Source organism: Bos indicus x Bos taurus, chromosome 26, assembly GCF_003369695.1.
Source record: "Bos indicus x Bos taurus breed Angus x Brahman F1 hybrid chromosome 26, Bos_hybrid_MaternalHap_v2.0, whole genome shotgun sequence".
In the NCBI taxonomy this organism is placed as follows: domain Eukaryota; kingdom Metazoa; phylum Chordata; class Mammalia; order Artiodactyla; family Bovidae; genus Bos; species Bos indicus x Bos taurus.
This window is the reverse complement of record NC_040101.1, coordinates 12698549-12721981: the sequence shown is the minus strand read 5'-3', so window position 1 is coordinate 12721981 and position 23433 is coordinate 12698549. Positions and strand designations below refer to the sequence as shown.

General features: G+C 39.7%; 1 protein-coding gene and 2 non-coding genes across 3 annotated transcripts in view; all 3 read right to left on the bottom strand.

Annotated features, from left to right (window-relative positions):
* Positions 1–1699: 1699 nt before the first annotated feature.
* The window catches only part of EIF3A (eukaryotic translation initiation factor 3 subunit A), a 31520-nt gene continuing 9786 nt past the window's right edge, over positions 1700–23433 (bottom strand). The window contains exons 7-22 of the mRNA XM_027529404.1: positions 21755–21926; positions 18507–18611; positions 17823–17921; positions 16477–16593; positions 16037–16222; positions 15086–15433; positions 14540–14644; positions 14347–14460; positions 12886–13008; positions 12225–12378; positions 11474–11658; positions 8538–8626; positions 7305–8020; positions 4512–4737; positions 3649–3830; positions 1700–2916 (exon numbers count right to left, since the gene is read on the bottom strand). Coding sequence (XP_027385205.1) covers positions 2687–2916; positions 3649–3830; positions 4512–4737; positions 7305–8020; positions 8538–8626; positions 11474–11658; positions 12225–12378; positions 12886–13008; positions 14347–14460; positions 14540–14644; positions 15086–15433; positions 16037–16222; positions 16477–16593; positions 17823–17921; positions 18507–18611; positions 21755–21926 — 3151 coding nt within the window. The 3' untranslated portion in view covers positions 1700–2686. The remainder of the gene's footprint in view (positions 2917–3648; positions 3831–4511; positions 4738–7304; positions 8021–8537; positions 8627–11473; positions 11659–12224; positions 12379–12885; positions 13009–14346; positions 14461–14539; positions 14645–15085; positions 15434–16036; positions 16223–16476; positions 16594–17822; positions 17922–18506; positions 18612–21754; positions 21927–23433) is intronic.
* On the bottom strand, positions 16911–17040 carry LOC113884730. Its single transcript, XR_003508998.1, has one exon. It is a non-coding gene; the product is annotated as a small nucleolar RNA SNORA19 (small nucleolar RNA).
* Positions 18057–18186, bottom strand: LOC113884731. The gene has a single exon (XR_003508999.1). It is a non-coding gene; the product is annotated as a small nucleolar RNA SNORA19 (small nucleolar RNA).

Sequence of the window (23433 nt, the reverse complement as noted above, 5' to 3'; positions counted from 1 at the left end):
ATAGTTTTGCTTTCTGGGTTGTTTTTTGGTCACACGAATTCCTGTCACCTCTTGCCACTGCTTTAATTCTCCCTTTTCAAGAGTCACTAGTAACAGATGGGTGCATTCTCCAGACGGGAAGGACTAGGCAGGTCACTTACCTATCAGCAGCAACCCCTCACCAGCCATTTGCCTGTTTTCCAGCTAACTTTAGTTTCTAGTATTTTAAAGCATAACGGAGAATGTCAGTAGTTCTCTAGAACTCTCTTATGAAGTTTACTAAACAGGCTCTAACACATTTAAAAGCAACTCTCAATCTGAAACATGTTTTAAGCACTTGAAAAGCTAAATTTAAGATAAAAGGAAATCCAATTTTTTGAAGTCTAGAAAGTATACAAAATAGTGACAAAAGTACTTATTTTCATAAGACTGCATATTTTTGGAAAAAGATGTACGGAATCCTCAAAAGAGCTTTACCAACTGTGCAGCCAGACTGCCTTACATTTTAAAATCATACCACAAATGAACATATACTTAAAAATTTCAGTGTTAGTCCTAATTTTTTAATCTGTTCTTAGCTACAACATGAACATTGCTTCCATTAATTTCCAGTATATTTTAGTTAGACTTACAAAATCTTAAGTCGGTGTCTAGCCAAACCATGTCACACACATAGATGCCAACCTCCCCCTGGTAGCCAGTTTGGACAACCACTGGGATGTGGAACCTTCTTTGGGCCGCTGCCTCCACCCTCAGATCCACCCATGCTGATAGTGATGACACCCTGTCTACAAATGCAGAAGAATAAACACTGAGGGACGGGGTAAGACTGAGACCCTGAGCAGGATCACAAGCAGCTGCACTCTTCTGCCCTTACCCTGTGCTCTGATTCCATCACCCAGGTCACAGAACTTGGGAGAACAGTACATCTGGGAGAGGGTCTGGGTAGGAAGGGTGGTTTGCAGACCAGCCTGGAAACCTAACCATCAGACAGCCATCTAAACCAATCAGCTCAAATGAATGTCTGTTGGGGCCTGTATGTGACTGCCCAGGTATGTCCTGTTCTAGTAACTTGGGGACAGAGCAGGTTACTGTCCCAAGTTTTCACTTGTTACAAAAGGCCCTCTTCTCACAAGACTTTCACTTGTTTGAAATGTAAATTAAGAAAAACGTTTTTTTAAAGTGAGTTCTATCATTATTAACATCAAAAAGCAAAGGCTGCACTTGGTAAAGTTTTTTATAAAAAAGCATCAATACTCCCTCTTCTGGCCTCATGGCTGCACCAAGAGTAATTCTCACCACTACTCAACACCAGAGATAATCTAAGTGCCTAGAGCCACTATAAATTTGCAATTAACATTCTGTGAAATCAATTATGCTTTTAATTTCAGGGGAAAACTCAAGATGTACATCACACACACACCACACAGAGAGGACAACTTTACAGGGAAATGCAACTTTACACACACACACACCCCCCCATACAGACAGGACAACTTTACAGGGAAACTAAGAGGTTCATCCGGTAACAGAGGAAGACACTTTAGTGGAAACATCCTAGCCACATTTGCTTTTTGTTATATTTAGGTTATTTTCTTTGATACGCAACAGTGAGAAAGTTAATATCACTGGTAAAACCTCAAGTGAAATAAACTCAAGGAATATGTAAGGTAAACATTATATATGAAACACTAACTCTAACCACAAATCAACACTAAAACAAATTCTGTAAGTGTTTTATTTATCATTGAAGAAAAAACACAGCAGCAAGTTCTGTGTTGGCTTCAATAAGACCAAAGAGTTAATCTTTAACATAGCTACTACACTCCAAAATTGAAGTCAACACAGTCATTACTACAAATTACTTATTGAAAGAATCTATTCTGAAGAGAAAGGAAATTAGGAAAAAGAATTTAAAGAATTCCTCCAAACCACACATTTATAAATATTGTCATATTTAAAATGCTTGAAAGGCATGAATTCTCCATAAATGGAAAAGCAGTTTGCTATTGGCAACAGAAACAACTCAGCCACAGTTTACCAAATGCTTTAAAATTTAAAAGCTATATCTGTTTTGGATTCACACTCCAGCAGTATTCTCGTCATTATAATAATGACCACAAGTTGGCTTATACTCACCTTCTTTCAAGTAAAATCTACCAAAAACTCCACTGTATCCAATGTGTCTAATGTTTACTGCACTTACAGTAAACCTAAAAACCTTCTGAATTTAGTAAATACCTCAAAGTACCTAGAGGTATGTCTCAATGGTGTGAGAACTGTTTCAGCTCCCTGTTTTAGAGACTTCAGATACATTCTCTATAACAGAACCTTACTTCATTCCAAATTAATACCAGATATTTCAAAATCAAAAGAAAAAAGATCAGTTCTATACCAAGATATAGGTGTTACTCAATACCTGAAGAATTCTCATTTTAAATTTATTTTTAGTTTTTCTTTTTTGTAAACAAATGATTGACGAAATAATGCAACACCTTAAATTCAAAAACATGGCGTGGTTTTCCAACCGTCTGTGGATGCGGTGCCTGATCAATCTATTATATAGGATTAATACAAGTTCATGCTTTTTGTGTTATGGTGAGACATTAAAGAATCCAATTTAGATTGGTTGAAGCACAAATATAATAATCCTTGAATGTGATCAAACCCATGTAAAGACATGAGTTTGAATCCACTATCTTGAGACTTAACGTCGTACTGTGGTCCATCCATCTTCATCAGTCTCATTTTTAGTACGACGAAGAGATTCCCTATCTTTCTCAGCTCTCCAGGAGGTCTTCTCTTTCTCACCTTCCCTTTCTCGGTCTCGGTCTCGATCTCGATCTCTTGAAAGAGCTGCGGGAGGAACACGACGAGGAGTATCCCGCTCTTCTGCCCTGTCATCTTTCCTGTCATCAGTACGTCTCCAAGAACTTACTTTAATTAAAAGAAAAGGAGAGAGAATAAATTTGTACTGTATTCTATCAGCTCAGACTAAATAGAACTGAAGCAAAGGAATGCCTCAAATTACTCAGAAATCCAGTACTGAAGATGATCGAGAATCTTCATTTTAAAAAAGCTAAATACATTTTAATCATTTTGATACAATTTCTGAAAAACCTTTAAAATAGACAAAAATACCAACTTGCAAGCAAGAAATCACTGGCTTGGGAAGTGTCCTAATTTTTAAAAAATTTAGGATAAGGTGACAAAAATCTGGCTGGATAAAAATTTTTTACAGGATTTTTGGCTCCCGTTGAAGACTTAACAGCAAATAAGTGAAATATATTTCATTATACTATAAAAGAAGAAAATACCCTCGATGTAAAACCAAATAAATAGTAAAAGCTTTTGAGGCAAAAGTGCCATGGTCATTTTAAACAAAATGCAAGTGAAACTGAAGTTGCTCAGTCCTGTCCGACTCTTTGCAACCCCAGGGACGGTAGCCTACCAGGCTCCTCAGTCCATGGAATTTCCCAGGCAGGAGCACTGGAATGAGTTGCCATTTCCTTCTCCAGTAACTTTGTGAAGACCATGAACTTTAAATGGAATAAATGATCTACTTGGCCATCTTATTTTTGGTGTTCACACAAGTTAAAGAGACAGTAAATCCCCTCATCAACTGTGGCTCCCCGGTGTTCAGCGGTCACACAGAAAACACATCTCTACCTTCCTCACGCTCTGATCTGAGAGGCGGTCCTCTTCGGTCCCTGTCATCCCGTCTGTCCCTTAGATCACGGCGATCATCTCTCTCACGACGCCGGTCATCGCGGTCCCTATCGTCACGACGACTTGCATCTCTCCAGCTTGAAGACTCCTCAGCTGGTCCTCTTCTCCAGCCACCTTCATCCCTGCAAGCCAATTTAAATGACAAGTTCTATTGTTAGACAACATGGGTAAATTTAAGTGGATATATAATACCCAGATCAGCAAATAACAGGAATAAACTTTAAAGTCGTGAGTTGACCTCAAACTGATGCTTCAGGCATGAAGTCAAATGAGAACATCTGGCTCTGCATTGTCCAAAAGAACAGTTATTACCCCTTCCAAACACTCAACAGTCAAACGTGACAGCTGGTTACTGTGTGGACATTACATCTACAGGACACTTTCATCCTTGCAGGAAACTGTACTGAATTGTGCTGATCTAGATTAGATTAGTACAAAGCCACTTTGACCAGATGAAGACAGAACTCTTAAAACTAGTAAAAGCAAAGGGGTTTTTTAATAATTTAAAAGCAATAACGGACCTCAACCACAGGGGAAAAGTAATGGACAGGGAAGAACCTGGACTGGTTCCACCACCACAGAGCCACACCGCCTACAGACAGCACCAGCCTGCCTGCCTGTCCCTTCTTTGAAAAGAGGAATCTGGTTCAATTAGACGACCTCTAAATTTTTTAAAATCTATGATGCTACTAGATAAATATATGAAAGGGGGGAGCATGTTTTTCAAAAATGGCTGGGAATGCATAGGACAACATTAAAGGAATTTTAACCGTAAGACCACAGTCTTAACCAGAGTATCAAACCTTGGCCGTCTGAAGCGGTCGTCTCGATCACCATCTCTCTCTCTGTCTCTCTCTCTCTCCCTCTCTCTGTCTCTCTCTCTCTCTGGGTCCCTGTCGTTCTCGTCTCGATCTTGATTATCTCGGTCTCTCTCTTTTTCCCTCTCCCATTCACGGTCTTCTGATGGTCTCGAGTCTCGAGGTGGACCCCAACTCTCTTCTCTGGCTTTTTCTTTCTCTCTCCATCCACCTAGGTTTTAAAAAAAAAAAATGAAAATTTCCACTCAAGAAACAGACTGGCAACAACAAATCTTGATGTTAATCCATCACCACTATAATGGCTAATTAAGACACTCTAACATAATTAAAAAAAACTAAATGCATTTACCTCATTTCACAGAACCAGCTCCTATTTTGACTACCTATTATTGTTTTTCTAACATATAACACATAGGAACTTTATGTTCCATATGTAAAGATTTCAGGTATAAAAATCTGTAAACCTGTTCTGACAGTGAAGACAACTCATTTAAGCAGAGAACTTCAAGGGTGAGGGGTAGGATCTAGATCTGAGAGACAGAGCCCCAATTATGAGTTCATGTGTATCTTTCAACATTTTCAAAACCTTTCTAACAAAAAAGACTCTTTCCTTTTACCACCATAGTTCATGAACAAGGACAAAGCCTTTGGCCCTCTCAGTATCTCACTTAGCCATGGGATGTCCAAATCTAGGAAAAATGTATGCACACAAATGCACAGGCGCACACAGAAAAGGAAATGAGAGGAAGCAGATTATTTCGATGAAAATCTCATAGCTGCAAGGCCAACAATTATCATCACTACCATTTATATTCCGGTGGGCCACAGCACTAGTCTAAACCGTCTATTATTAGCTCTTTCAATTGTAGCCACAGCTCTGAGATACGCAGATTATTCCATACCTGTTAATTTGCTACTTGCTAAAAATCTGTAATTCCAAAATTAGCACTCCAGCACTTTCACCAGTCACTCCAGGCAGGTACCCAGTGGTGACATTTGAGCCACCTGATGGGCCTGCTCTCAGCTGAGCTAAACAGGCAATGCTGTCTTCTGGCTGCAGCTCTCCTACTTTAAACAAGCAGCCTCTGAGTGGCCTATTTAGTGCCACATTTCCACTTTTGTTGTGCTTCTTTTTAGTGATTTCAGTTACCCCCAGCATTCTCCCAAACACAAAAAGGCAATGGATGTGACTTAGGGAGAAAATACAGGTGTTAGATAAGCTTCTTTCAGGAATGAGTGACAGTGCTGTTGGCCAGGGAGTTAAATGCTAATGAATCAATAATACACATTAAATAAGGTATCTTTAAACAGAAAATTAAAACAAGGTTATGTGTTGATTGGCTGGAAAAAACTGACTAGAGAGTTCAGGAAAAAACAGGAACCTAACCTAGTATTTCCCTTAGTAGCAATGGTTCAGTATTCACTGACTTTATAAAAATGTAATTATCATGAATTAATGAGAATCTACTATGCTATTATCCCCATGTTACAAAAAGCACAGCAAAGTTAAGCTTACCCAAAAGTCACAAAATTTCACAATGGAATCAAGTGAGAAGAAACACAAGTATGCAACAGAAACCACTCAGGCTAAGGGGCAGGCAGGTGCTCAAACTGCTTTTAAAACAAATTACTGAAAAGACATCAGTTATTGAAAAGATACGAGGAGGATGAAAGAGCAGAGTAAAGGAGAACTCCCATTTTATACAATTAGATGGACAGTGATGCCCCTAAAGAGAAAACGTGTGTGGGTTTGGTTTTTTTCCCCTGGGGAGGGATGGAGGTGTGGGCAGGGAGGAATTCTGTTTTCATAGGTTGAGTCTGAAGTGTCAGTGACCAGGTGCTACACAAAAGTTGGAAACTCAGGTCTGAAGGTATGGGGAAAAGTCATCTGGGCAAGACAGTAATGAAGGCATAGACCTGTACACAGTTACTTGAGAATAATAAAAATTATGAAGCGGGGATAGTTCCTTGGTAGTCCAGCAGCTATAAAAATTCCACTCTCCCAATGGAAGCCTGGGTTCGATCCTTGGTCAGGGAACTAGAACTCACATGCCACAAAATAAGATCCTGCGCTCGGCAGCTAAGTCCCAGCTACTGCTGCTGCTGTTGCTAAGTTGCTTCAGTCGTGTGCGACTCTGCGCGACCCCATAGACGGAAGCCCACCAGGCTCCCCCATCCCTGGGATTCTCCAGGCAAGAACACTGGAGTGGGTTGCCATTTCCTTCTCCAATGCATGAAAGTGAAAAGTGAAAGTGAAGTCGCTCAGTCGTGTCCGACTCTTAGTGACACCATGGACTGCAGCCTACCAGGCTCCGCCATCCATGGGATTTTCCAGGCAAGAGTAATGGAGTGGGGTGCCATTGCCTTCTCCCAGCACAGCTGAATAAATTTTTAAAAAAAGTATGAAAGGATGAACAGGCCCAAGACCGAGAAAGGAAATGGGCTCCTCTCATGAACATAATGCCATGGTTGACAAGAGTACAGACAAATGATTAGTAAGTATATTTTTATTTTTCATTACTTCTACAAGTAGTCCAGTCCAGGAAGGATCCTGAAGAACACTGATACTTAGGGACGAGCACAGAAAGAAGAACCTCAAAGCCCTGAAATAGCAGGAACACGTCTTACTTAACAATCAAAATGTAAGTTGTCCTTTGAGACCTGTGTTTTTCTTTGAAATAACCTGCTACCCTTCATAGAATAGTGGGGATTAGCTGGTATAAAACTTCAGGTAGCATTTGTAAATATATATAAAGCATCCAATTACCACAATTTTACCTGGTTTGACAAATGGTCTCCAGGGACCAGGTCGTGAATCATCACCCCTTCTGGGAATCCGATCATCATCAGCCCGTCTTGAGATCCGATCGTCATCCATGTTTCTCCAAGGCCCCCTGTCATCATCTGCACCGCGCCTGGAAAATCTGTCATCATCTGCACCACGCCTGGAAAATCTATCATCGTCGGTATTCCGCCAAGGTCCTCGATCATCATCCAAGCCCCGCCTGGGACCCCGGTCATCATCCATGCCCCTCCTGGGACGATCGTCGTCAGCATTCCGCCAGGACGAACGCTCATCTTCCGCACCTCCTCGGCGCGGCCCCCGGTCCTCATCCAGCCCGCGTCTGGGTCCTCTGTCCTCATCAGCCGTGCGCCAGCTTCCTCTGTCCTCGTCCAGTCCCCGTCTAGGTGGTCTGTCGTCATCCGCGTGACGCCAGCTACCCCTGTCTTCATCGCCAATTCGTCTGGGAGGCCGGTCATCATCTGTGCTACGCCAAGAAGGCCGGTCATCGTCCGCCCCCCTTCGAGAGAACCGATCTTCATCAGGACCACGTCGTGGGCCTCTGTCGTCATCCATGCCACGTCGGGGAATGCGATCATCATCTGGTCTAACAGAGGACTCTCTCTCTTCATCATCCCCCAGGCGCCTCGGTCGGTCATCGTCTCTTCTGTGAGGTCTCTCTTCGTCCCGCCCTTCTCCACGTCTCCACTCCCTACAGAGTAACAAGTCAAACACCTTTAAGAGTACACTTAACAAAGTACGTCATCTCTTTGGCAATGATTTTACTCACTTCCAAAGTGTAAATTCACTAATCTTAGTCCCACAAGAGTATGTTCCAATTAAAAAAAAAAAAACACAAAATCCAAAATTTTATGTCAACAAATAAACCAGTAAGCAGACAACTGCCTCTAAAAGGTATCTTCATTTTCTGAGGAATGCCTTAGCAATTTCTAAATCTATTACTACCAGCTTTCAAAACGACAAGAAAAATACTATGAAACCATTCACTATACTCTAACCTCAAATACCATTAGTTTAGGAAATTAAAAAAGAAAAACCTAAAGCACATATTTTCAAGATATCTATGTCAGTAATTACAGCAGCACTGAAGTAAACCATGACAAACATTTCAGTAATAGATACACATACAATTCTTCATGACTCCCTTTTCCCCAAAATAAGATACTAACAGGACCTATGATTAGTCTCTTCTCCTTAATTCTACTTACTTCTCTGGAGGGCCTCTTCTCCACTCAGAATCTGTTTCGGGTCCTTTTCTCCAAGTGCCTTCTGTATCTCTATCTCCCCAACGAGAGTCCTACATTGAGCAAGTGAGAGTCACTACATTAGCAACACCGCTGATAGAAACTGAACGGGAACCTCAAAGAGCTAGTTGCTATAGCACAAAGAGATGAAAAAAATAACTGAAACATTAAAAGAGATAAAGAATAGGATTTTGAAAGGCCAGAAGAAGAGAAAAGGAGAAAAAATCTTCCTGAGTTAAGACAATTCAATATGCTCTACGTAAGCTGAATCCTGACTGATGGGCACACGTGCCGAAAGGGTGAACAGTAAAGACCTAAGCTTAGGCAGCTAAACAAAGACTTGGTGAAACATTAGAACTTCTTTTCTCAGAGCTTCCTAGGAATACAGCAGAATATTACTGAACTAAAAAGATCAAGACTATTGTCAAGAACCCTCTCTCTTCCCGCTAAGTACTAGGACAGTAAGCACAGACAGGTCTCTCAACTTCTGAAGGAGGATGATTTTGAACTGGCTAAACCAATGAACCATTATGCAACTGTGAGAGAAAAACAAAACTTCTTGTGAGGCATATACAAAAATATAGAATATACAAACAAAAAACTTACACGCAAAGGGGAAATGATACAGTGTAAACATATTTTAAACTAAATCACCTTGCCAATGCAGTTGTGAAACTGCTAAGTGATTTCTAAATAGAAAACATTGTTTAAATGCATTGGAGGCAATAAATTTAAGTAAAGCTTTTAAACAGATGTGGTTCAGACAGTAAAGAATCTGCCTGCAATTCAGGAGACCAGGGTTCGGCCCCTGGGTTGGGAAGATCCCCTGGAGAAGGGAATGGCTCCTCACTCCAATATTCACGCTTGGAGAAGTCCATGGACAGAGGAGCCTGGCCAGCCACACAGTCCCCGGGGCTGCAGAGTTGGACACAACTGCACGACCAACACAGGTGCTACTGCAGGAGACACAGAGGCCTTAAGCCTTACGGTGTTCGGGCTTCTCCGGTGGCTCAGTCAGTAAGACTCCACCTGCCATTCAGGAGACCTGGGTTCGACCCCTGGGTTGGGAGAGCATGGAGGAGGGCACGGCAACCCACTCTAGTATTCTTGCCTGGAATCCCCACGGACAGAGGGGCCTGGCGGGCTGCAATCTGTGGGGTCACGAAGAGTCAGATGCGACCAGCACAGCAGTGCTTGTTTTGTTTGTTTTGCACATTTTGTTTGTTCTAAAGAAAGGGAAGAGTTCTCAAAATCTACAGACTGTAAGTGTAGACTTTGAAAAGAATGGATGGTCAAAGAGCAGAGCAAAGCATGAATGCCAAACAAATATCAGGAATAAAGCCTGAGACTGCATTTCTAACAAGGGATGTTGAATACTGGCTGGTCCCCCAAATTCATCTTTGAGGACCCTTACATCATAGCAAGTAGTCAGTCACCACAGTTAGCTACCATGTTAAACATGAACAGAAAGAACTGAACACCCTCCAACTGAAAGGGAAGGGGGAGCTAACAAACAGAAACAACAACAACAAAGGATGAACAAAGAACTGCAGAAGCGGATAAAAACCTTTGAAATCCATAGCCATGGGTGGTCTACCTCATCTGCTTCAGAAGAACTGAATTAACAGGATGTAGCAAATTACACACACACAAGCAAATCACACACACACAAGTGCCCAATAGAAAAAGAACACTAATAATAATTACCAAGACTAACAAAACTAAAAATCCATTCATATATTATAAAACAAACTGAAGGCTACATAACTAGGAGCAGACCCTCCAATAAAGGGAAGCACTGATACAGGTGTGGCACAGATAAAGGCTCAGAGCCATGGCAGGCAATAAACCCTCCAGCCACTTTCCGCTAACCTTAAAAAATAGCAGTATTTCATTTAAAGGACAGCACAGACACACTGCAGGAAAAACAAAGAGCATGGAGGCAGATGTCACAGACACAGTAAAAGCTAACACAAGCTCAGAATAGCTAGAGCAGAAGTGACTAAGGAAACAGCAACTGATGAAGCTAACAAAACGACAGTAAACATAAAAGGCCTTGACTGCTAGGCTGTGTTTGATTTAGTTGGGCTCCAAGCAATGAGTACGACCCAAAGGAAGGTCTGAAACCGAAAGCAGAGGTGACAATCAAGTATGTGTTATGAAAAACCAAGCAAGCCACAGTATAGATGAAGGTCTGAGGCTGGGGGGAAAGATGACAACCAGGGATAAGACCTGTAAGTAATACAGGCAAAAGAAACCAGCTGAATTAAGGCAGGAGCACAGGGACACAAAGGAGGGATGGATATGAAACAATGTGATTTAAGGAGGTAACAAAGCTACTGCCAGAAGCTATCAGATACCCTTTTTATACAAGATAAAGTCAGAAGCACTGGTCGCTTTGGACACGAATGGAAATTAAAAATAAACACTTAGACCAGCATTTGAAGCACCTGGTAATCTTGTTAAAATGCAAATTCTGGTTCAAAAGATTTGGCTCTGAGCCTGAGACTGCATTTCTAACAAGGAATGTTGAATACTAGCTGGTCCCCCAAATTCATCTTTGAGGACCTTACATCATAGCAACTCCTTTCAAGGAACCAAACATATTCCTCTTCCATGTGACTGTGTTACTTTTCCTCAAATACTTCATTTCATGGGATTAGTTCTTCCTGACAAGTACTCTAAAGCCTATAAAATCCCAGCTTGCTAAGACAAGTCTAATCCCCTCCCCATCCTCCTTAGGAACCCTCCGTCTTTGGAAAGATAAAGCAGTATCAGACTTAAATCTGAACGATGTGATTCAAAACACCATGCCCAGACACTGACACACGAAGACAGCTCTGATATGCAGAGACCTGGCTGTTAACTACACATCAGGTAACACTGACGTTCGTACTTACCTTTCTAGAAAGTGAGTCATCACCAAGTCTCCTCTCCTCCTCTCTACGACGCTCCCTTTCTTCAATTTCCAACTCCCTCTGACGTTTTTTCCTTTCAACTTCTTCTAACTTCTTGACCCGCTCCTGATATTCCCGAAGCTCCTCCTCACGCTTCGCACGCTCAGCCCGCTCTCGCTCTTCTCGCTCTGCATGACACATGAGGTTATAAAATGTGCCTCCCACCCACACGTTCCCACCAGTGCTATACGTCTACTTTTCGGGTATTAGAGGCAGCATAATGTAGAAAAAAACTCTTTTTAAAAAGTTTAAAATAGTTTACAATCAGCTAAACTTGATTATCAGAAAATATTCAAGGAAACAAGTATTATCCTACTCAACACAAGATATTAGAATCCCACCCCAACACCTGAGCATCTGCGATGCCACAAAAAGGATCATTTGAGAAACTTCACGTGGCACGTTTTGCTCAATAAATGTTAATACTATACAGACTACAATGACAAAAAATACGAGGGCAAAGTTTGTGAAAGAACACCAAAATCGTTGAAATAGGCTGGCAGAGGACATTAACAGCCTCACAGGTAACACACTGCAGAGAACCAAGTCAGGTTGTCAGCACCTGAGAACTCGTTGGCTGCAGTGAAGCAGCTAATCGCCTTGGCGCCACTTTCCCGTTTCCTAAGTAAGGCTGTAGAGAGAAGACCTATTATCCACCTTGCCGCACAGCCCCAGTCTCGGTCTAAATAGTCACCTTTTAGCATCTTTTCTTCTGCCCTCCTCTGCTCTTCCTCTTCTTTTTCTCTATAGTAGGTTATCCTTCGTTCTTCTTTACGCTGCCTTTTACGTTCTTCCAAGCGATTATGACGTTCTTCTGCTAATCGCTCTTCAAACTGTTTCAGTTTTTCCTGTAATTGAATGATCACCAAAAGAAAGGAATCAAATTATCAAGGGCTACAAAATGGCAATAAGTTACAAAAGCATGGTTAAGTCTGGTGGAACCATAAAAAGCAACCTACAAACCTAAAAATCAAATTTCCAAATAATAAGTTTTTGCATTGTCAAATGGTTAAAACTTTGAATTGACAGTATTATCTATACATAGTGGATTTATATAAATGATTAAATCAGAGTCTAAGAGCAGGACTTTTCGATCTAGTTTTTTTTCTCTTTCTGAATCAAAGAACAAAAGTTTGTATCAAAGGCAAGTTTAATGCAGTCTATTTTCACCTTCAGAAAAAATCCTTTTATAGTGATGGCTACTTAAGTCTAGGAAATAATTTCAAGACATCTCTATTAAAATATTATTTGAATGATGATTATGTTTGCTCAAGACAGAGAATGTACCACCACACTGAAGAATCCTTAAGGCAAAAGCTCACGAATAAAGGTTTCCCTGAACCCAAGAAGTTCACCTCATAAACAGACTGTCGTGCTGCCTTGAGCCGCATTACAAACAAATCTCTGTCTTCAAGCATTCGTGACATCCGGTTCTTATGTTCTAGAGCCTTTTCCCGTTCTAGCTGCATCGTAGTAATCTGCAAACACATGATACAAAGTTAAATTTCAAAGTGCTAATCATCTGATTATGAATTTATCCCAAATTTCTGACAGATATTCTTGAAGTATAAGTATTTCCTCTGCCCCCTCCATTCTGCCCCTGCCATACCAACAGATCCCTAGGATGACAATGAGGAACAGAAGATGAATAAAAAAGACGTGGGGCATCTGTAAGAAACAGCTTTAACCCCACAGCACCATAGCATCACTAACTCAATGGACACGAGTTTGAGCAAACTCCTGGAGATAATGAAGGACAGAGAAGCCTGGAGGGCTGCAGTTCATGGAGTCACAAAGAGTTGGACAGGACTTAAGAGACTGAACAAAGACAACCACAAAATTTATGGAGGAAGAACTAAATTGTGTGTGATAAAACAACAAATACTTCATGGCTTTATTATTTACTGTATTTTCTTCTTTAAAAGCAACTGGAGGGATTTCTCTGGCCCCTCCAGGGAGTATGGGTTTGATCCCTGACCAGGGAACTAAAATCCCAAATGCCATGAGGCACAAGCAAAAAAAAATTTTTTTAATTTTGTTTCAATAAATTAACTTAAAAAAAAGCAGCAAATCCTCTCAAGCTTTCTCTAGTTTCGTGTTAAAAGAATTATCACACAAATTCCAACTTCTAAGAAAACTGGAAAAGATGGTTAACACTAGGCCCAGAATGACAACAATCCAATGAAAGCAAGAGGAGGCAGCCAGCACCGATATACGTTGTCTCCTGCCTGTGGTTACTTTTTTAACCAAAATGAGGTCACTCATTTTTACTACAAATTTGGCCACTATAAGCATTTGCAAATGTTGCTTTTGTACTGTTAAGTACATATAAACAAATAAAACTCCTGAAGGAGCTGTCAGTCTCACACACACAGACTATATGATTCCACCTGTAAGAAATACCCAAGGCAGGCAAGCCTAGAGACAGAAAGGAGCTAAGTGGCTGCTGAAGGAGTGGAGAGAAAATGGAGCGACTGCTAATGGTATGAAGTTTCCTTTGGGGTATGTTCTAAAATCAGATTGTTGCCCAATTCCGTATACTAAAAATGTCGATTGCACACTTTAAATCTGTGAATTATTATCTCCATAAAGCAGTTTTCAAAAAAAAAAAAGAAAGTTCAGCTATCCTTTGTACTTTACAAGTTTCATTTTTTAATCTCTGTTTTGTAAATGTCTACTGACCTGTTTGTATACAGCCACTAAAGCACAATTTCTGGTGAAATAATACAAAAATCAATTTGAAACCCTTTTCCCATTACCGGCTTTATTATACTTGCTTACAGTCTAAAAATATTACAATTAAATTAAAGCCTTACTCTTTCTTCTTCTTGTTGTTCCCACAGATCCATGTCTTTAATTCTCTGTTCTTCGTAAGCACTCTTTATCAAGGGGATTTCTTCCAAACGCTTAGCTCTTTCAAAGTAGTCAATCTGAGTATCATGAAAACAAATGTTGTTAAAAAAAATCTTTTAACTTGGCATGTTAAAGTTCACCAGTTCTTTCATTTACCTTCTTTTCTTGATTCTTTAGGCGTTCCTGAAGTTCCTTCTTTTCTTTCTCCAGTTGTTCAACCTGTTTAGCCATGATGAAATCAGGATCCAATTCTTCAAGGTCCTGAAAAAGTAACAGAAATGTACCACAATTAATAAGAGTATAAAAGAAGTGCATACCAGTCAATATGGAGCACCATTTCTTTCTAGAAATGGATCCTAAATTACTTTATTTCAAAAGGGCAAATGCTTACAATGGGTAAATTCAGGCAACAGAAAAATGTTTTAAAAAGGCTTATTTGATTGTGAGGAAAAACAATGTAATCATAACACCTACTTCTTATTCCTGTATTCTATTGTATCCAAACTCCATTTCAACAGTGACTAAAAACCGTGGAGTCACCAAAACAAATGCTTATTTCATAGACTAATGAACTATTAATAGCTGTAATCAAACTGAGCAAAAAAACCAAATAACCTAAAGTAAACCAATAAATGGTGAAGAATTGTGCTTCTAAGAGACCTGAATAAAACTGGAATTTTAATTTATTAATACGCTACATACTTCAATGTCAATATCTTTGAATGCTTTGGCACCCAGTTCTGTCTTCTTGATTTGCTCCAAACGCTCACGAACAGTTTTCTTCTTGATTTGTTCATGTTCCTGTAAGATCCGCTCCTTCTCTCTCTCCTTTGCCTCCTGTCTCAGCCTCTCTTCCTCAGCCTTCCGCACTTTCTGGAGTTCAGCTTCCCTCTGCTCCAGTTCTTCTTTCTCACGCTGAATATTCAGACTCTCAAGCCGCTCTTTTCTTTCCTCAATTGTTTGACGGCGAGCCAAGATACGCTGGTGCTCTTTCCGTGAATTTTTAAGGTATGCAGTAACAGCCAACTGATGCTGTTCTTCTTTCTCTTGCTTCAAGAACAAATGCATTAAAAATATTTTTAAGTGACATAGCACAGTATCCAATACCAAAAATATTGCTACATACTCCTAATGTATTATCCTAACATGTATTTGCATTTAAAAAGAGAGGATAACGTTATTCAACTACTGGTTTCTAGCACCAAATACTATGATGCTACAACTATTCAAAGTCTTTAACAGCAATGACATAGCTGAAGAACCTTTATCTGTTAGGCCAACTTTTATCTGAACCACGTGTACTATAGTGTTCAAGCCAAGGAGAAAATACTAACAGAGTTCACAAACAACTTAAACAGAAAGGCAAGGCATGATCACAGTCCTCCCTATGTGGAGGGTCATCAGCTGTGGTTTGTTATCATTCATCACAGTACTCCTATGATCACCTTAACCTGTTATTCTGACCCACAGAAGGCAGCTCAATGATCTGTGTTATCTGACAAAGATATTTAACAAAATATCAAAAGTATCAAACACAACTCAAGAGGAAATATATAATAAATCCCTTCTCTGAGATATCATTTCAAACCTTTTTGTCAAAGACCTAAAGGGCCCCTCATAATTCCATCATCCATTTCTCCCACAGATGCATACCAGGATATGAGCTGGCTTAATGACTTCAAGTGCTTTCGCAAGTACTGAGGACATGGCGGTCAGCTGATTTCTTATCTGTTCTGAAGGCATGCTTTGCAGATGAGGACCAATTGGAGCATCTTCTCGAGTAGCATAATTCAAATCAGATCCAAAACTAAGGGTCCGAGAAGTGTGGTCAATACGAACCTATGAAAATTGAAGAGTATTATCAATAGTTAAATCTACATGCAAATATAAAGTCTTGATACAAATGAGTAACTTTGATTAAAATTTCAACTTTAAGAAAAAAAAATCCACTGAAGAATGTCAAATATCAAAGCTAGAAACCTCAATTCAGTAAAGCTTTAAAACAGTGCCACTCTACCAAAAGCAGAGAACAAAGAGTATGTGTTTTAGTCCTTAGGCCTTCCACCACCTCAGTGTCCCCTGGAAGCACCTACCTGCAGGTCGCAGTGCCGAGCTGCATCTACTATGGCCCGTTCCAGTTGGAAAGCATCAACAAAAGGAACCAGAGAAGTCAAACGAGAAAACTCAATGCTCTGATAAATTTGTGCCACCTGCATAAGAAACACAAGGTTAGTAATAATAGCTATCATTTACTCAGCCATTGTTACGTGGAGTCTCGTGGAACAGTAGAAAGTTAGAAAGTTAGCCTATTTTTCAAAGAAAAGAAACTGAAGCTCAGAGTATGTAAACATGCACTGCTGGAGCCAGAGTTAAAATCCAAGGCTAATGAAAAGATTATGCCATATTTCAAACCATCACATAATCCTTTCAAATCCTAGTTCCGTAAAAACAAAAAACCCTAAATGGTCACATATTTGTAGATAGAGACCTGCTACTTACCTAATTTATCTGAACAGTTAATAAAACTGTTTGTCTGAAGGAGACTGGCAGTATTACTATTTAGTTATACTGCTAATTAGCCTTCAATTATTTGTATAGCACAGAAGAAATAACACTGCTCACATACAAGAGAGAAAGCAGGTCAATGACATGTGCACAAATATGGAAGTTAACATATAGTCAACGCTCTCCACCACCAATGAAACAATGGAAGACACAACAGGATCATTTAAATCATACTGTAAACCATAATATTCAAACTTAAGTATAAAGCTCAACTGCAATAGTTAAAAGACTGACAATACTGGGACTTCCCTAGCAGTCAAGTGGTTAAGAATCCACGCGTCCAATGCGAGGGGTACGGGACCCATCCCTGGTTGGGAAACTGAGATCCCACATACCACAGGGTTGCCAAAAAAAACTAAAAGACTGACAATACTAGTGTTAGCAGGAAAAAAAGCTTTCTTCATTACTGGTGGGAGGGTCCATGAATTCAATCTCTGAGGATCTGTTAAAAAAAGTTTTAAATGTGTAGACTATGACTAACTCCACTTCTTAGCTACAAAAGTGACAGAAGTATGCAAAGATACTTGTAAAGAAGTTCACTATTTCAACTTATTATGGCCAAAAAAACTAAAAAATTTCCACCAATAGTCTGAATAAACAAACCATGGTACTTTTAGACAATGAAAAACTACGTAGGTATTAAAAGGAATAAGATGTACATGGCTAACTCTTTAATAACAAAAAGAGACAAAAGCAGCTATGAATTCTGTAAAATAACTAGTTTTCAAATCAAACACATAAAATAATTTTGGTGAGGGTTAGAATTTGAGGAAGCTTTTTTCTCGGCTATTTCTAAATTTTTTAGTTTTGTGATCAGAACAATCAATGGAACATTCCCAGCTGTTCCATGAAACATCCATTTTTCCATCTTTACCTGCTGGAGAAGCCGGAGTATGGTGTTGTTCTGCAGTTGTGGAACATACTGTTGTAACTCTGGTTCCTTTTCAGGTTGCTCCCTAACCCAATTGAGAACCTATAAAATCCATTAAAAGAGTTATATTTTCTCTACAATAAATACTAAAACACTTGTGATACTTTTTCATTTTCTTCACAGACAAAATCACCACACAATGCAAAGAAATACAAAATATAACAGGAAGCTACTTACTCTTGTGTGAAGGTGACTGACAGCAATGGCTAAATTAAGTCATGCTGCTAATTTACCTCCGAAGGTTTATTTAGCACATCAGAAATATCTTTTCTCTTGACACAAAGAAAAAAGACAATGAAATGTGCACCGAATTCGAACACATAGGATAACACTCCTCTGTTAACAAATACGGGACTAACTGGGAGGTTGTGACTGACAAGTACACACTGCCGGGTGGAAAACAGCTAGAGGGAAGCCGCGACACATAAAGCTCAGCAGGTGCTCTGTGATGAGCAGGGTGGAAGGAAGTCCAAAACAGAAGAAGACATATGCATGCATATGGCCGATTTACTTCACTGTACATCAGAAAAACGGACACAATGTAAAGCAATTACATTCCAATAAAAAAGAAAATACAACGTAAAACCGTAACAGGGATGGCTACATGATAACATAACCAAAGCTTACCTTTGTGACTCTCTCACAGAGTTTTAGTGGGTTAAATTCGACTTCCAGCCAATTGTAAAGGTCTTTTACTTCTGGGACAACATATTGTAGCACATTGAATCTGACCTACAGTAAGCAAAACAAAAGGATTAACTGCTGAAGGTATTTTGTAACTGGGATTCTGAATTGATTATAAATTAAATAAAAATATCAGACTGGAGATCTGGGAAATGACTGGTATTTATCTAGCTCAACCACCTCTAAATTTACCAAAGAGAAATCCAGGACCACTATGTGGAGTCTTTTGCCCCAAATTATGCAGCTCTCTACAGTGAAACCCCACAGGAATTTACAAAGGAAATAAAAACTCATCAATACAATCAAAATATGTACAAAGACAATTCATGTGGCCAACACAGATCAGTTTATTATCAATAAAAAGTAAATACCAGTTTACAAATGGCTGTATCAGAGAAAACTTATTACAGCAACACTGCTCAGAAAGCCACAAACTCAAAAGAAAAAACTCAGGACAAAACAGGCCCTGATTCACATAATATACAGAAACAGTCAAAAAAATAACAACTATATTCAATACATGAATATATCGCACCAATGAGGACATATTTATGTGAGATTTAAATTTCCTATAAAATACACAAACAGGCAAAATTAATCTGTGGTGTTATAAATCAGGACTGTGGCTACTCTTGGAGGAAATAGGAAAAAGTGGTGAATAGAAAAATCTTTTTGAGAATTTACGCAATTATACTTAGGACATGTACTTTAAAAATGTATGTTACAGTTTAATCATATTTTAAGTTGATATGTGAATAGAACTTCCTTGCACAATAAAGCTGTAGCTTGTGTAACCTGCCCTCAGGTTATGGGACATCAGTCCCTATATCAAGAAATGATAAAAACTCATCAAGAAATGATAAAGAAATGATAAGAACTCAAGAAATGATAAAAACTCATCAACACAAACGGCCACCTATTCTATGGCCATTAACAAAAGAAATCTATAAATAACAAATCCTGGACATGGTATGGAGAAAAGGGAACCCTCTCACACTGCTGATGGGAATGGGAATCAGGGCAGCCACTGACAAAAACAGTATGGAAGTTCCTCAGAAAACTAAAATTAGAATTATCACATGATCCAGCCATCCTTCTCCTGGGCATAGACCCAGAAAAAATAATTCAAAAAAGATCCATGCACCCCTACTACTGTGAACAGCAGCACCCTTCTCAACAGCCAGGGCATGGAGACACCGAAACGTCCATCAACAGATGAGCTGATGAAGAACACACACAGCGGAGCACTATTCAGTCATAAAGAAGAATGGAGTAATACCATTTGCTGCAACACAGATACAACTAGTGATTACCACACCAAGTGAAGTCAGAGAGAGAAACACCATACGATCACTTTCATGTGAAACCTAAACTATGAGACAGAAACAGACCCACAGATAGAACAGACTTGTGCTTGCAGGGGAATGGACTGGGATGCTGGGGTTTAGTGACGCAAACTGTTACACACAGAATAGACAAACAAGATTTCCTACTGAATAGCACAACTATATTCAGTATCCCAAGATAAGCCACAATGGAGAATATAAAAAAGAATGTATATAAAATTAAATCACTTTGCTGTACAGCAAATGAACACATTATGAATCAACTGTACTTGTATTTTAAATAAATCAATGTTCTGGATTTTCCATTGAGCACCCCCTCCAAATAAGGAATGTACTGAGACAGGCTATCATCATCTACTGAAGTATACTTGCTTCCCAAGCTTAACAATCTCTTAGGAACTTTTTGAGTCTGTTCCTGAGATACTAGAATCATTCTCTAGGTGATTATGAATTTAGCTACATAAACCTAATACTCAGGTCTCGACCTTGTACATAGAGTGAACTCAAGATTTATAAAAGGCCTCCTGACATCTAGTTAAGCCATTCATCTGACACCAACTAGAAGCCTTCTTATAGGCATTTATTTATGGGTCCAATGAGGACCCAAACGTGAATGTCCTGCCTACTGATCCTGACCCCACCAACAGATTCCTACATCAGCATCATAACTGATCACCTTTAACATCAAGGTATGCTACATGAGCTCAACAGATATGGATAATACTTCCATCAGGCACACTTTGCAGTATTTAAAACAATTTTTTTTAATACTTATTTGCTAGTTAAGACCTCTTCCTAAATACAATGCTCTTATTTAATTACGTTTAATCCTAATTCAGGAGATGGCAATGGCAACCCACTCCAGTACTCTTGCCTGGAAAATCCCATGGACAGAGGAACCTAGTGGGCTGCAGTCCATGGGGTCGCCAAGAGTCGGACACGACTGAGTGACTTCACTTTCATGCACTGGAGAAGGAAATGGCAACCCACTCCAGTGTTCTTGCCTGGAGAATCTCAGGGAGGGGGAGTCTGGTGGGCTGCAGTCTATGGGGTCGCACAGAGTAGTACATGACTGAAGCGACTTAGCAGCAGCAGCAATCCTAATTCAGTCCCATAAAAACATGCCAACACACAAAGCCGGTTTTTATAAATGGCAGCACAATAAAACATGAAGGCATTCAGAAAGAAATATCATTTCATAGGTTGTTAGTTCTTTTGAAAAATTTACCACAAAGGGAACTTGTCTTGCTACTATAACAGAGAACTGTTACAAGAGAAAACTATCGCCATATACAAAGTATATTAACTTTTATCCAAACTGATTGACCCTGCCAGTGAAGGAATAAGGCCTATATTCTCTAGCATCTGTCTCTCTTTTTTCTCTTATCCTGAAGTAATTTGCTAGAGGTGTACCACAGAAAACACTAAGTCAAAACTACTGTGAATCAAACTCCTCTGGACTACAAATTCCATTTAACTATCACTTGCCTGGCAGGTAACAGACACTAACATGATAAATTCCCACTGAATTAGACAGTCCAGTGTACCCCTGAAATAAGCCATGATTGTTCTTGCCCATCATACTTCCCTTATCAAGGGGCCCATGCTATTCCTCAAAGCTAATCTGAGTCTTGTCTGCTGCATCCAATTTAACTCCAGCTCATTCAAGACAAAACATCTCACCTCAACACAGGGCTGACTTACACCAATGTTTCTCAAACTTGTCCATGCATCAGAATCCCCTGGCAATGCATCAGAATTCTCAGCATTTAATCATAAATTATAAAACCTGATCATAGAGGGTTCTGTTCAAAGCTGTTAAAGAGTGCTAAAACTTATACCAACCATATCGTTAATAAGGCCAATTCGCGTTGGTGGGGCTTGCAGGCCTAGCAGGGTTGCAAGGCGACGCTGTTTCTCAACTATAATGCCGTCCATATCCAGAAGTCGAGCAATATCAGTACGCTCAGGGGTAATAGGGATGGAAAGAGTGGCCAAAAGGACTCTAGTAGACATTCTGGAGAACAAAGTTACAATCTGTTAAATTTGCAAATGTTGATAAGCAGAAAGATACTTCTCTAATTATCTAGTACAATATGCCAGTGATAGAATATGTATACCACCACTATGAACTGGCCTCCTAAGTGTTTATCAAAGCATGGGATTAATTAAAAAAGAAATGGATTATCCTAAAATGAACCCTTGGAGAAACAGAACTTCACCCACCCACTTACTACTGTCAGTGTTTTCTAGCTAAAGAGAAAGACTGTGTTGAATGCAACACAGACACACCTGCATGTACCCCTACTTCCTTATAAAAACTATTAGGGAAGACTTTAAAACTAAGAAAAAACTAACACTTAAGAGGGAAAAGTTACAAGGATCACAAAAACATATTTATGGGAGTTGAGGGCAAAAGTTAAACGTTAGCTTCCTTAAAACACAAAACTCGGGGTGAATTTGGAGCACCAGAGGACACCAGGGACTGCGGGCTCTGGAGCCCACGAGTCAAGAGTTGGAATCTCAGCTTCACCATTTCCAACTGGAACCCTAGGCAAGATACTTGATTTTCTAAGTTACAAGGTGTTGGGAGGGTTAAGGAAAATAATGCACATATAGCCAAACAGCCTGATGATTATGACAGCACTCTTACAGTCTTTTCTAACAGAAGACTATAGAAATAAAGAAAATCAAGTTTTTTCCCTTATTCCAACAAACAACGATTACATATATAACAGATAGTGAATGACATAATGAACAGTCCTCAATAGTTTTTTAAGGGACTTTCCTGGTGGCCCAGTGGTTAAAACTCTGAGCTCCCAATGTAGGAGGCACAGGTTCAATCCCTACTTGAGGAACTAAGATCCCACGTGATGCTCTGTGTGGCAAAATATACATATATATATACGGAAGTGCCAAGTTTTAGTTGCTCAGTCGTGTCCCAACTCTTTGCAACCCTCATGGACTGCAGTCCACCAGGCTCCTCGGTCTAAGATTCTCCAGGCAGGAAGACTGGAGTGGGTTGCCATATACACTAGAAAAAACTCAGTTGGTTTCATGCACTGCTTACAAGCTAAGAAAAACAATTTGGTGTATGTACTTCTATTAGAGACCGAAATAACATGGTCTGCCAGTAAGAAACGGCATGTGAGCTGCCTAAACCCAACTAAAATGTATAATAAAAACCAAACATGACTGAAACTATATATGTAATGCTAAAAAAATAAAAGTCTTTAGATTGTTAGGTTATAGTCTATCTACATAAAAATACACATGCCAATTATTTACAGAGTTAATGTTGTATAGCTGGGGGGGGAAGTTACTTGATAAAAGTACTCATTTTGGGGGGAGGGGGTCTAATCAGTTCCTAGATTCTAAATACCTACACTCAGTTAAGGAAGCTAATACCTTAACACTGCCTTTCCTAACATTCCATTTTCTCAACTGGAGGGTTGGTTACCAGATAAAAGATAGCTACCGAAGACCAAGAATACTGCCCAAGAATACCACTGAGATTTTTTGGT